Consider the following 14,819-nt stretch of genomic DNA (forward strand, 5'->3'; position numbering starts at 1 on the left):
AAGAAATGTTTTCTACATATATATTAATTGTACTCTTAAGTAATTTGCTAAACAGACAGACTTTTAAGGGCCAGAAACATGATTATCACCACCCATTCTAATGTTCTGTACTGAAATACACCTATGCTTTTACTTTCTGATCCCTCAGGCATAAGAATAAAGTCCAAGGAATATATAACCAATATATTGGCAGTTATAACAGTGAAGATATACATATCACAGTCAACAGTATTCTAATATTAATGGTCTTTGAACTATGACTTAGCATTTAGAAGGTACTGCTACCCAAAATATACAAAGAACTCTTAAAACTCAACAATAAGAAAACAAAAAACCCAATTAAAAAATGGGCCCAAGGCCTGAACAGACACTTTAACAAAAAATATACACAGATGACAAGTAGGTATATGAAAATATGTTCAATATCATATGTCATTAGGGAACTGCAAATCAAAACAAGATACCACTACACACCAGTCAGAATGACCAACATCCAAAACACTGACAACACCAAATGCTAGTGAGGATGTGATAGTGAGACAGGTTGCGCATGTGTAAGGACAGGGAGTATACGGGAACTCTGTACTTCCCACTCAGTTTTGCTGTGAACCTAAAACTCTCTAAAAATTGTTTATTAATTAAAATATATTAAATTACATTAAAATAGTGAAAGTCTATGTATATATAAAAGTAAAATGCTCGGATTTCTGGTATTTTTTTCCTTTTAAAAATAGAATCCTTTAGAGTCAAGACAACAACATTGACCCAAATTAGTAGAAGTTATTATTTTCCTCAGAATTAATGGTATATCTGAATGATGCCATTCATATTCATTTATCTCTTGAGTCCAAAATATACAACTAAAAATATAGATTAGGTTTAGAGTGCAATCTTTGACTGTGAAACAACTTTCTCTGTACTGAATCAATTAGCCAATACAAAACTGAATTCCTAACTTTGGCCTCACTAATGTTTTACCCTAAGTATGTCAGAATCCCAACAGAAACAGATGGCACACATAAACTAGGATAATCTGAAGATGGGTTTCTTTGCAAAGGTGCAGGAGGATATAAAGGAACCACAAGGGATGGCACAAGTTCCACTGACTAGCAGCACTGTAGCTGTCACCACATCTAGACCCAGAAGGTCAAGAAGAGAGGTTACTGGAACCCCAAAAAGAGACAGGATCATGTAGATTAGGCCAATTTGAGAGAAGTAGTGATCTATTGAGGGACATGGCCAGCCTGAAGTTATCTCAGAGGGAAGAAACAGGGGAATAAATACCCTGATTCACTCTCTCCTTCCTCCCATCTCCTGCCTAGGCTCTCCACTGGCCCAGCTCAACAGGAAGTCAGAAGATATGGAAGCCCATTGATGCAACCCATATACATAAGCCTTCAAAAGGTAAGTACAGATCTGGAGGGGCAAACAGAAGACTTTTTTGCATACCAATATAATAAATAACTACAAATTAAGTGCATTTTAAATGATACTCGGTAAATATTGTTTCAAAATATTTATGGAGTGCCAGTAAGCATAGGTACTTAATTCTCTCAGAGGTAGGGAGGTGGTCCTAAAATGATTCAAAGTGGTATTGAGAGAGGGTTTGGAAGGGAGTGGGAAAAGGAAAACAGACGTCATTCTCTATAGAAAGAACAAAGCCTTACCTACTCCTATCGTACCAACTCTTCCTTTGTGTCAGTTGGAATATTTTTAGTTGCAAATCATGGAAAACGGAATTGGCCCTAACCAACCTGGTTTAAGTAATAATGGGGACCTATTGGTTCACATAATTCAAATGTCTAGAGGTAGGACAAGATGTAGGGTTGGTTGATTCAGTTAATAACGTCATCAAAGAACGGGTTTCTTTATGTCATACCAATCTGGCATCCACATTGTCAGGTTCTTATTTGTTGGCTTTTCTCATGGTTGTAGGCTGACTGCCAGCCACGGTAGAGGTTACGTTCTTCCTAGTTTATAACCAGAAGCTAGCTAAAGTCATTTATCCATTCCTGAACCAATGCCTATGGTCAGAGGAAAGAAATATATTTGTGCTCTCCTGTCAATTTGGGGCTCAGCTCTAAAGCTGGAGACATCAAAACAAAAATCTGGATAAGGTTAGGAAGAAGGCAAAGGGATACTGAGGCTCAGTAAGCAACAAACAAATGCTCAATTCAGAGCTTCATTCATGATGCTCCAGCCATATCAGATGTTTTTTAGTTCCTCAAATATACTAAACTCTTTCCTGTCTCAAGGCTTTTGCACATGCTATTCCCCTTGCCCAAAACATTACTCCCTTCCCTCCTCCACCCTCTTACCCCCAATCTAATAAAGTCACCTGTGATGTCATCACACCTTTTACTTTTTCTTCCGCTCATTTATAATAGTTTTATATTACTTAGTCTGTGTAATTATTTGTTTTATGTCTGACTCCACCACCAGACTCTAACTTTCATAAAAGTAGAAACATGTTTTATTTTCTTCATAGCTGTATCCTTAGTGCCACATAGCAACCAGTATATAAAAGTCACTCAATAAATATTGAATGAATGGTGCTAATAGGGATGACATACAATGAATCCTTATAAGGTATTCATGTCACCATAAAAATGCATGCTACTGGTCACAAGTCAAAGAAATAATATTTTGAATGGATTACAACAAATGCACTAATTACCTTTACTGGAATCATAATTCAAAATTTATGCATCTGTATTGAAAACATTTTATTTATCCTACCAAAAAATTCTACCCAACTGTCCTCTAGTAATAGCCCATAAGACTATTTTACATTACAATTTTTACTTAGTATGAAACTATATCACTCATACCTTCTTTAAACTGCATATTTCATCTTCTTGTTTTTTATTTAAAGCTGAAAGTCTTTTGTTTGATTGTATTGCTTCCCGTACTGCAACATTAAAGACACTTAAGAAATCATTATATTCAATGTGTATTTCAAAGAAAGTATCATTAAGATAAACAGGGAAAACAGTAACAATGCAATACATACGTTATTAAATTTAGGTAACAGTCATTAACTGCCATTTACTATTATCAGTATTATCATAGAAATTCAAAGTAGTCCTAGTAAATAAGTCCATTCAAACATTCTCTACTGAATATGTATATTTAAATAAGATAGCACATACCATTTTGTTCTAACTTTTCATGATTCTCTTTTACCAATCCAAATTGACCTGTTATTGTGGCATAGTATTTCTCAATTTCACTCAGTTGCTTATGATAGTCTTCTTTAGCCAGAAGATGTAACTGAGCCTTTTGTTCCTATTTTGAGGAGTAATTTTAAATGTTATACATATAACACACACACACACACCCCCACACAACAAATATATAAAAATATATTGTGGTAAACAACTGCTGTTAGTAATATAACATAAATAAATGTCATTTAAAAGTACTCTCTGAGTAAACTGCAAGGAGGAAATATTTGTTAGGAGACATTTCTAAATCTGTGTAAAACTAAAGCAAACATATTTTTCCTATAGCAAAATAGTCACTTCATGTTATGTTTCCCTGGTTTGCAATTTCTTTTTCAAAATCTTTTTATAAAAAACGCTAATCAGCTTAACACTAAGAAAAGTGAGAAGAAAATTAAAGCAATATTTTTAGTACTTTAGGAGATATTTTTTCTTTCTCTAAATCATTTGAATAATCAGGATCTATCTAGATCACTGTTTTGATTCTTTGTCCTTTCAATTGCTAGAATAATTTCAATGTGCATTACTAAAATTCAAGTAATTTTTCTGACATAGATTTTAATTAATATAGTACCTTCTCACTGCATTAAGAAATGAAATGATGAGGCAGGAAGAATGCTTGAGGCCAGGAGTTTGAGACCAGCCTAGGCAACATAGTAAGATCCCATCTCTACAAAAATAAAAGTTAGCTGGGCGTGGTGGCACATGCCTGTAGTCCTAGCTACTTGGGAGGTTGAGGTGGGAGGATTGCTTGAGGCTAGGCGTTTAAGGCTGCAGTGAGCTATGTTCAGCCACTGAACTCCAGCCCAGGTGACAAAGCAAGACCTCATCTCTAAAAAAGAAAAAGAAATGACAAGGATAATATCTCTCAGTGACAGGGAGGCAACATAGGATAGTAGATAGTCTACTTAAACTGGAGACATAATTGGTAAAAATCAGACCCTACTTATATAATATTTTATGGGCCTCCACTGCTTTCAGCTAAAGGAACTACTCTTACCATACTTAGGAATATGACTTTTAACTCTTAAAAACTAAATATTATGTTAATAAAAATCAATAACACTTGTTAAAAGTTTTTTTATCTTCACTTGACATTAGCAGAATCATTAATTGGTTTCACATCTTTCATTCATTTTTTTCCCCATCTGCTTCACCTTCTATGATGAGCAGTTCTAAACAAAGAACAGTATAGGCCCATCCATTGGCACTCAATAATTGTTTTCTGAATGAACCGTTGTTGTCTTATAGAGGGGGTTCTAATAGTAAAAATTTGATTTTGCCTAACCAGCATCCATTTCCCTTATCTAACAGCACCACAATTTACTGTATTGAAATACTTTTTCTTCATTACAACGTGGACTACACATTACAACAGGACTAAAATTCAGGGGTCCTATTCTTCCCTAATTAAGAGGAGGGCATGTTCTCAAATTAAACCAATTGATAGCTACCTTCTTGGAATTTGAATGTTGAGCAAAAAGACTATATAAAACTAAAGAAGTTTAGTGGTGATCCTATCCAAACTGATACGAGACCTCTGTTGTGGGTTCCTACATCCTGCCTCATAAACTCTGGAATTACTCTGAGTCCCTGTTCATTCTCAAACAATTCTTTATTCTCTGGCTGATTGTGAATGCCTCCCCTAAGTTAACCAGAGGCATTTCTTATTGCTTAAAACCAAAGTACAGGCCGGACACAGTGGCTCACACCTGTAATCCCAGCACTTTGGGAGGATAAGGTGCGTGGATCACAAGGTCAGGAGTTCGTGACCATCCTGACCAACATGGTGAAATCCCGACTCCACTAAAACTACAAAAATGTGCCAGTCATGGTGGCGTGCACCTGTAATCCCAGCTACTCAGGAGGCTCAGACAGGAGAATCACTTGAACCCAGGAGGCAGAGATTGCAGTGAGCTGAGATCGTGCCACTGCACTCCAGCCTGGGCGACAGAGCGAGACTCCATCTCAAAAAAAAAAAAAAGAAAAAGAAAAAGAAAAGAAAAGAAAAGAAAAACCAAAGGACAGGTAGTAGAGCATAGTGGTCAAAAGCTAGTCTGCCTATGTTTAAATCTTGTTTCTGCAATTTAGTGTGACCTTGGGTAAATTATCTACCCTATTTTTAGGATGAAGTTTATAATAGTATTTCACTCACAGGGTTGCTGTGAGGATAAAATGAATTAACATACATAAAGCACTAAAAAACAGAGTTCATCATGGCCGGGTGTGGTGGCTCATGCCTGTAATCCCAGCACTTTGGGAGGCCAAGGCGGGCAGATCATGAGGTCAGGAGATTGAGACCATCCTGGCTAACACAGTGAAACCCCATCTCTACTAAAAATACAAAAAATTAGCCGATGTGGTGGTGGGCGCCTGTAGTCCCAGCTACTCGGGAGACTGAGCCAGGAGAATGGCGTGAACCTGGGAGGTGGAGCTTGCAGTGAGCCAAGATTATGCCACTGCACTCCAGCTGGGCAACAAAGCAAGACTCCATCTCAAAAAAAAAAAAAAAAAAAAAAAAAAAACAGAGCCCATCATATAAATATCACAATAAAATGATTTGTTATTATTCCTTAACTGATAAAAGTATCAATAGTTTTAATTAACTTTTATTTAGAATAAGCATGGCCTTTTAAAAATATTCATGAAGGGCCAGGCACGGTGGCTCATGCCTGTAATCCCAGCACTTTGGGAGGCCAAGGCGGGTGGATCACAAGGTCAGGAGTTCGAGACCAGCCTGGCCAACATGGTGAAACCCGTCTCTACTAAAAATACAAAAATTAACCAAGCATGGTGCCGCACACCTGTAATCCCAGCTACTGGGGAGGCTGAGGCAGGAGAATCACTTAAATCCAGGAGGCACAGGTTGCAGTGAGCTGAGATCACGCCACTGCACTCTAACCTGGGCGACAGAGCAAGGCTCCGTCACACACACACACACACACACACACACACACACACACATATATATATATTTATACATGAAGAACACACATTACCATTTTAGTTGTACCTAACTATATTATCTTGGCAAGTCTGATGACAGTCTTAACTTTTTCAAAGCTATTTTTTAAATGATTTTAAAAATGGTAATATTATTGGTAATAATTATGATATATCAGTTGAAAGTTTCTCATGTATGTCATCAGGCTTTTCACTACTTATTTGATTTAATTTTGCAGCAGTTATAAATGCAAACAAGTTGATAAATGTACTTAGTCCTGGAGAGCTTATGCCTACCTGGGTAGTTACTATTATCAGTAACGGTGAGCAATAATGAACCATATTCCTTTCTTCTAAAATACCCCTTAATTTTTGATTGAGAGAATATTAGCTCTCAGCAGATGTCTAGAAACCTAACACAATTTCACTGAAAACCGGGTTAATGGCATTTTTTCAATTCAAGGAAGTTTTCATGTATTTATTTATTTTTTTGGAAACAGAGTCTCTCTCTGTCGCCCAGCACGGAGTGCTGTGACATGATCTCGGCTCACTGCAACCTCTGCCTCCGGGTTCAGGCAATTCTCCTGCCTCAGCCTCCCGAGTAGCTGGGACTACAGGCGCCCGCCGCCTCGCCCGGCTAGTTTTTTGTATTTTTTAGTAGAGACGGGGTTTCACCGTGTTCGCCAGGATGGTCTCGATCTCCTGACCTCGTGATCCGCCCGTCTCGGCCTCCCAAAGTGCTGGGATTACAGGCTTGAGCCACCGCGCCCGGCCGACATTTTCTTAATACTACTTTTCAAGCTATTTCTTTTAGGACCCTAACTTTATTGCTCCCCATAGTCCTGCCTTCACACTAGTGGCTATCTTGCTTCCTGTCTTGCCCATGGAAACAAATAACATAAAAGAATAATGTACTGCTTGGAATAAAATAAGATTAACTGAATTACTGAATACTATACAGCACTTAGAATAAAGAACAAGTCATCTGAATTATATAATAATAATGTAACAGGAATAACGTAAAATGAATATATGTAAGAATGCTTAGAAAAAGGAGTACTTCTAACTTTTAAATCCAAAATATAAATGTTCTGCCAGAATGAATATAAAATATTAAATATATATCAATATATAAATTTTTTAAAATTAAAATTGATGCAATGCTTTAAACTGTCAGAAAAAAATATTACGACTATAACTGAAATATCATTTTAGTAGGTATAAATGTTGTAATTCACAATAACAAAAAGCTTAGAAGTGACCAAAAACTAGAATAAGTATATACATGTTTTTATGTTTTTTTTAAAGATCGTAAGTGTCTGTTTGATGAAATTTGAAAGTGGAATAAAATAAAACACATTTTATGTTGCCTTTGATCTTTAACTTGTAGCCTTATCTCCCAGGTCAAAGGGCACATTATTCAATTTCACTATATTTTGTGTAAAACCACTGTAGCGTTGAAGATGACTTTCAGTACAAATGTCATGGTACTTAAAGCTAAACCAGAATCTAGTTTTTCAGCTTCTTAATTAAAATCACGGTTTAAAATAGTCTGACAACATTATTTTTATTCTTTCCAGTTGAACAGCAACAGAATTTTCACATCTTTTATTCAATCAAGCTTAGCAATCTCTCTATGGCTCTTTTATTTTCTAACACACCAAACAATTTCAAGAAGCAAAATACTTTATGTTTTTGTATGTAATGTCAGAAGGGGTGATAGTTCATTTCTTACTTCTCATATATATAATATATAAGCCTTACTCAAAAATTAATTTTACTTGCTTTAAAGTCTGCTCCAAAAAATGAAGACTGAATAGCATAACCCCACCCAAAAAGCCCTTTGACAATTTAAGTGGATATAGGAAAATTTTGGTCAACCAAAAACACAGAAAAGAAAATCCTTCTGAATAAAATAGGGCTAGAAGGGAAAAATATCAAAGTAAATATTCCCTAAAGCGTTATGCTGTAAAAGCAAAAACATTCATTTTTTAATAGACTATAAAAGAGGAATGCACAGCAAATAAATACTTGTTGAACAATGTAGGATCAGTACCATATCCCAAGTGTAGACTGATAAGGGATAAATATTATATCCCAAATACTGCTTCATATATTTTGTTCTTTTCAGGCTATAATTAATAATTACATGTTTACATAAATATCTAGAAGAGATACCATTAAAATAAGAGGTTTTAGAGTTTTGTTGTTTGTTTTCACTATAAGACCCTAACAATAATTTGGGAACTGTGTAAAATTTATTTTAAATATACAGGTTGAATATCTCTAATCAGAAATGCTGGGACCAGAAGTATCTCATATTTGGGATATTTTTGGATTTTGGAATATTTGCATTATACCTATGGGTTGAGCATCTCAAATGCAAAAATCTGAAGTCCAAAATACTCCAATGAGCATTTTCTTTGAGCATCATGTTGATGCTCAAAAAGTTTCCAATTTTGAAGCATTTCAAATTTTGAGTTTTCAGATTTGGGATGCTCAACCTGTATAAGTACTATGTAATCTAGAAATAAATTTGTGAAATAATTCATGTATGCAACACGCGAAATTGCAAATATCCCCTTTAATATTACTGGGGACAGTAATATCCAGTTTCAACAATTAATTTTTTTCACTATATATGTCACATTTTATTCACAAAAATACTAATCCCCCTAAGTACTAATCCAGATGGGGGGAAAATATGTTTTGTAATTTCCTTACCATTTCACTCACTTTCTTCTGTAAAGAGTATTTAGAAACCTTGAAAAATAAGGGGGGAAAATCTCATTAAAATACTTTAATTATCTACAACAAATTCCTCTGGTATCAAAATTACATGCTATAAAATGTGGCATTTATCTTCTGTGTACCATTATTGATTTATTCAACACATTTATGGCACCTACTATATGCTAGATACTTTCCTAGACTCCTGGAATATAGCAGTGAACAAAACGAAGTCCTTACCTTTAAGAAACTTACTTTCTAGTGGGGGGTGGTGATAGGACCGACAAATATAAGTAAAATGTATGCATGTTAGAGAGTGATAACCACTAAGGCAAAAATAAAGCAAGAGAGAGAGAGAGAGCAGTCTAGGGGAGTTTATTACTTCATATTAGCTCTTCCCTGAGGAAAAGTATAAAAAAAAACAAGCATAACAACTATTTTAAACAAACAAATCATCTCATGATCCACAGATAACAGTCATTAACACTTTGGTACTACCAGTTTTTGTTTGTTTGATTCGTTTGTTTGTTTTTAAGATAGGGTCACACTGTATTACCTAGGCTGGAGTGCACTGGGATGATCACAGCTCACTGCAGCCTCAACCTCCTAGGCTCAAGCAATCCTCCTGCTACCTCAGCCTCATAAGTAGCTGTGGACTATAGGAACATGCCACCACACCTGGCTAATTTTTAAAATTTTTTGTAGAGACAGGGTCCCACTATGTTGCCCAAGCTGATCTTGAACTCCTGGGCTCAAGAGATCCTCTAGCCTTACCCTCCTAAAGTGCTGAGATTACAGGTGTAAGCCACCATGCCCCACTCTACCAGTTTTTAAAAAACATATATTTATACTTTAAAAGAGAGCCAGTGGAAAGTGATAATAAATATCTATTTTGTAACCTACTTTACTTAATATATAATAAACACATTTCTGTGACAAATTAATGTACAATGTAACTTTTTAATGGCTACACAGTATTCCATTTTTTAACTTTACCATAGCTTACCTAATCACTCATATTTACAGGTTTACTGAATTGAGTTTTTTACTATTATGAAATATTCTGAAATAAACATGCTTATATCTAGACTTTTATAGTTATTCTTTTTATTAGGATAAGTTCCAAGAAGCAGAATTTCTAAGATTTCTTAATTTTTATAGGTTTTTAAAAACCGTTACATAAGCCAGCGCAGGGCCTCATGTCTGTAATTCCAGCACTTTAGGAGGCTGAGGTGGGTGGATTGCTTGAGCCCAGGAGTTCAAAACCAACCTGGGTAACATGGTGAAAGTCTGAAAACAAACAAAACTAAGCTGGGTATAATGGTGTGTGCCTGTAATCCCAGTTACTCAGGAGGCTGAGGCCAGGATGATTGCTTGAGCCCGGGGGGATGGAGGTTGCAGTGAATTGAAACCGCACCACTGCACTCCAGCCTGAGTGACAGAATGAGACTCTGTCAAAAAAAAAAAAAAAAATTGTTACATAGTCTTCTAGAGGATTGACCAAGTTAAACGCCAACCAGCCATATATGAGTGCTTATCTTCTTAAATCCTACTTACATTTTTTAAATTTTAAGCAAAAGTACAATAATTACTACACATTTCCTATGAAATAAATTTTTTAGCCTACTGCCATGAATGACCTGATTTTTATTATATTTTATTTTATTTTATATAAATGGATGGGTTGTATATGATTCATTTCTTCCATAAATGTTGAATGCTTACTGTAAGTAAAGCATTGATATAGACACTGGGGGTACAACACTGGACCAAAAGAAAAAATCCTGCCCAGCTTAAATTCTGGGCAAGAGAAAAAGCAATATAAGCTAAAACATATGGTATATTAGATATTGATAGGTGTTAAACAAAAACAATAAATGAGGGAAGACGATTACACAGGATGGTCAGGAAACTCCTTTCTGAGATAGCAAATTCTGAGTAAAGACCTGGATAGAAGTAAGGAAGAATATTTCAGCAGGTTCTCTAACGTGGAATAAGGTCTAGTGTGTTCAAAGAATAGCAAGGAAGTCCATGTGGCTGGAAGGGAGTAAGCAAGGTGAAGAACAGCAGAGTTCAGAGAGGGGCAAGGGAAGGCAAGGGGACCCAATCATTGTAGGCCTCGTTATGTGTGACACAGATTTGGTTTTTATAACTAATGAGATGGAAAGCCACTACAGAGTTCTGAGGACAAATGTGACAAAGCCTGACTTAGCCTTTTTTTTTTTTTTTTTTTTTTTGGAGACAGAGTCTTGCTCTGTCGCCAAGCTGGAGTGCAGTGGCATGATCTCAGTTCACTGCAACCTCTGCCTCCCGGGTTCAAGCAATTCTCCTGCCTCAGCCTCCCAAGTAGCTGGGACTACAGGTGCATGCCACCATGCCTGGGTACTTTTTATATTATTAGTAGAGACGGGGTTTCACCATGTTAGCCAGGATGGTCTTGATCTCTTGACCTCGTGATCTGCCCACCTCAGCCTCCCAAAGTGCTGGGATTAGAGGCACGAGCCACCGCGCCAGGCCCTGACTTAGCTTTTTAAAGACTCACTCTATTACATTCACATTAGAAGGGAACAGAAGTTGTGGCAAGAAAAATCACTTAATAAGCTACTGTAATAATCCAGATGAAAGAGGATGATGAACGAGGACTAGGATGTTAGTAGTGGATGAAATAAGAAGTGGTTGGAAAGCAGATACACTCTGAGGGAGAGCCAAAAAAAAAGTAACTGGAAAAAGAGAGTTGTCATTAATAAGGATGGAAAAGATTAAATAAGCCAGTTTTCAGGAGGCAGGACTTTAGAAACTTAGTTTTAACCATGTCAAGTTTGAGGTGTCTTTTAGATATCCAAGCAGAGACAGCAAATAGTTAATGTAGGATGGATTAGGGGTTAGGAGATAAACATTTAGAAGTCTTCTACATGTAGATCCCATTTTAAAGACACGAGCCTGGATGAGATCAGAGTACTTTTTAAGGCATTCAGCACAAAAGCAAAGGAAAATGTTTTGAGGTCATCTAGAAAAATAAGAGGAAAAAATGAAAAGACAAAATTCAGAAGACAATATATTACTCTGATCCTGAATTTATTATCTGCTACCATTAGCCAAAGATAAAACTATATCTAGAGCAAATTTACCAAATAATTTCAGGCCACCGTTATTCACACATACCTCTGCATTTATTCTTTCTCAATTATAGTCCACAGCTGTATTTTATCAATAGCTCTAGAGCACTGCCCAACTAATAAACTCCCACATAGCTGCATTTCTGACACATAGATGAATCTGAAAATAATATAATTGGATTGACATGCAGTATTTTTATATATGCTATATTTAATATTTTTAATTATTTAAAAATTGGTTAATATCACATATAGGCATACCTCTAATATCAGAACAAAACTATACTAATGCTAATGCATTAACTATAGAAGGCAACTTCAAGAATAAAATACAAATGTTTTCCTATTATAGTTATCCTTCACTTTATGGAAAATTATAAGAAAAGCTGACTGAAAGCACACTGCTTTAGAGAAAAATCTTATTTTCCTATTAATTTTCCATTTATTGAATTATTTTAGTTGGGAATAAAGTCCCCCAAATACTATGTTTAAAACATTTAACCCCTTCCTCTTCTTAAACAGTTCAGCCCTGAAGTCCATTAGGTTAGGTAGTATAAGGTAGGGGTATGTGAGGAAGTGGTGAGGGGGTTGTGTCTAGAGCATTCCAGAACAGAATAACAGGCCTGAATGGAGAAAAGAGGATTTCCCCATGTAAGGGAGGGCAGTCTACTGTGGGGAGTCAGAAACTAAGTAAGGTGAGGAGGGTGACCCTGCAAAAGGGCAACCCTGCTGAAAGTGTCAGAATCCAAGCAGGAAAAGGAGGACATCCACATAAGGAAAGAGGGGGCAGCAGAATGGTGGACTGGTTACGTAACAGGGTGTTTTATGAAATAAGTCAACGTCTTAGTGATAATGAAAGTCAGATTTCTCATTGAAAGAGAAGTACTAAAGAGAAGAAATAAACTAAAATAATCCTTGTAGTTTGGGATTGTAATTTGCAGTAGTGCAAATTAATGGTTTTCAATATACATACATAGATTGATATAAAAATATATGTAACTGTAAGTATATGTGTGTATGTGTGTATGTATGTAAATATATACATATATTTCCTAGCTCTGTCCACTGAGGGGGTCTGAGAACAATGACACTCTAACAGTAATAATTGTAACAGCACTCAGACGTTGGTTTCTATATACCTTTTTTTCTACTAAAAGGAACCAGGGCAACATGGAGAAATGGTTTATTATGGGGCAAGATCAGGTAAAGTACGAGGTGATCCTGGTACATTTTATTTTTATCTGAAAGCAGAAAAATCCTAAATGAATGATGAAGACATGTCAAAAATACCCAGCAGCCAGCTTGAATGGACTCCCACTGGCCAAACCAAGAATAATTTGATAAAAATAAATTATAGTCAAATATTTTAATCCATTGTACAAAACAAGAAACTATGAGCCTATATTGATATAAATAAATCTATTAAAAGTTTGGTGAGAAATGACATATTTACATAGTTTCAAAGTGCCTCTCCACAAAATACGCTGATTACAAAGGAGAAAAGAGTAACCTTACAGTGGAGAAATTTGTCAGATACTTCCTTAGTCAAATTATCAGAGTGAACATCACCAATAATAAAACAAATTGAAACCATTAGCTATCTGATAGGATTCAATAAGAAGAATATGGCATTATTTCTGTGATAAATAAACTGAATCTAACCATGAGGAAACATTGTACAAACAGAAACTAAGGAACATTCTACAAAATAATGGTCTGTAATCTTCAAGACTGTCAAAGTTATAAGAATCAACCAAAGACTAGGAAAGTCTTCCAGACTGAAAGAGATTAAAGAGCTATGACAACTAAATACAAACACAGGATTCTAAACTAGACCCTTTTGTTATGAAAATACTTTAATTGGTGAAACTGAATGAGTCCTGAACATTACAGTTATATACCAGTGTTAACTTCCTGATTTTGATTGCTGTGTTATGGTTTTACAGGAGAATATCCCTGATTGTAATAAGGATATACTATAGTAATGAGACGATAGAGCATCAGTTTGGCAAATTATTCTAAAATCATTCAGGAAAATAAGTTCTCATTGCTTCGTTATACTCTAAAGCTGATATTACTTTCAAAGAAAAAAACTGGCGGTAGCGGTGGCTCAAGCCTGTAATCCCAGCACTTTGGGAGGCCCGAGGCGAGAGGCCCGGGATCACTGAGGTGGAGGTCCGAGACCATCCTAGCTAACGGTGAAACCCGTCTCTACTAAAAAATACAAAAAACCTTGGTGAGGTGGCGGCGCCTGTAGTCCCAGCTACTCGGGAGGCTGGTAGGGAGAATAAGTGAACCGGGGAGGCGGAGCTTGCAGTGAGCTGAGATCCGACCACTGCACTCCAAACAGGAGCTTGACTCGTCTCAAAAAAAAAAAGAAAAAAAAGAAAAAAACTTAAGTGATTCTTAAAAACATTGTGGAATGAACTAATGTGAAATGTTTGAAAAATATATAGCATCAATAAAAAAAGTTAACATACAGCTGAAGTTCAAAAGAAAGATAAGGAAATTGTCAGACATCAAAAATAAGACAGGAAACCCATAGTCAGAGTTGTAACTATGCAAGGTGATCCAGAAACCCCTACAAACAGATATAGGCTGTCATGGCAAAGTCAGGGTTTTAATATCCATGTGGGCACAAAGCCAGGGGATCTAGAACACTGGTATAGGGAAAGGACTCTAGAAAAACAGCTAACTTCACGAAAGAAAGACTAGAAGAACTCAGCCTACCAGCACAAAAAAATGTCTGCCTAGATCACTGGTCCAAAACCAAAAATTATTCCATGAGAAATAGAAAAACCTAAAC

At 36.1% G+C, this 14,819-nt stretch overlaps 1 protein-coding gene and 1 long non-coding RNA gene across 4 annotated transcripts in view; one reads left to right on the forward strand and one right to left on the reverse strand.

The window, feature by feature from the left end:
- Nucleotides 1–14,819, reverse strand: part of CCDC73 (coiled-coil domain containing 73) — a 163,967-nt gene that overhangs the window by 64,099 nt on the left and 85,049 nt on the right. For both annotated transcript variants that reach the window (XM_021925933.2, XM_031653394.1), the window contains 3 exons: nucleotides 8,892–8,930; nucleotides 3,153–3,288; nucleotides 2,832–2,911 (listed from right to left, as the gene is read on the reverse strand). In XM_021925933.2, coding sequence (XP_021781625.2) covers nucleotides 2,832–2,911; nucleotides 3,153–3,288; nucleotides 8,892–8,930 — 255 coding nt within the window. The remainder of the gene's footprint in view (nucleotides 1–2,831; nucleotides 2,912–3,152; nucleotides 3,289–8,891; nucleotides 8,931–14,819) is intronic.
- Nucleotides 454–14,819, forward strand: part of LOC110741205 — a 31,038-nt gene continuing 16,672 nt past the window's right edge. For both annotated transcript variants that reach the window (XR_002517036.2, XR_002517035.2), the window contains exon 1: nucleotides 454–1,404. This is a non-coding gene — a long non-coding RNA (uncharacterized LOC110741205). The remainder of the gene's footprint in view (nucleotides 1,405–14,819) is intronic.

The sequence above is a fragment of the Papio anubis genome, chromosome 12, assembly GCF_008728515.1.
Source record: "Papio anubis isolate 15944 chromosome 12, Panubis1.0, whole genome shotgun sequence".
Taxonomy (NCBI): domain Eukaryota; kingdom Metazoa; phylum Chordata; class Mammalia; order Primates; family Cercopithecidae; genus Papio; species Papio anubis.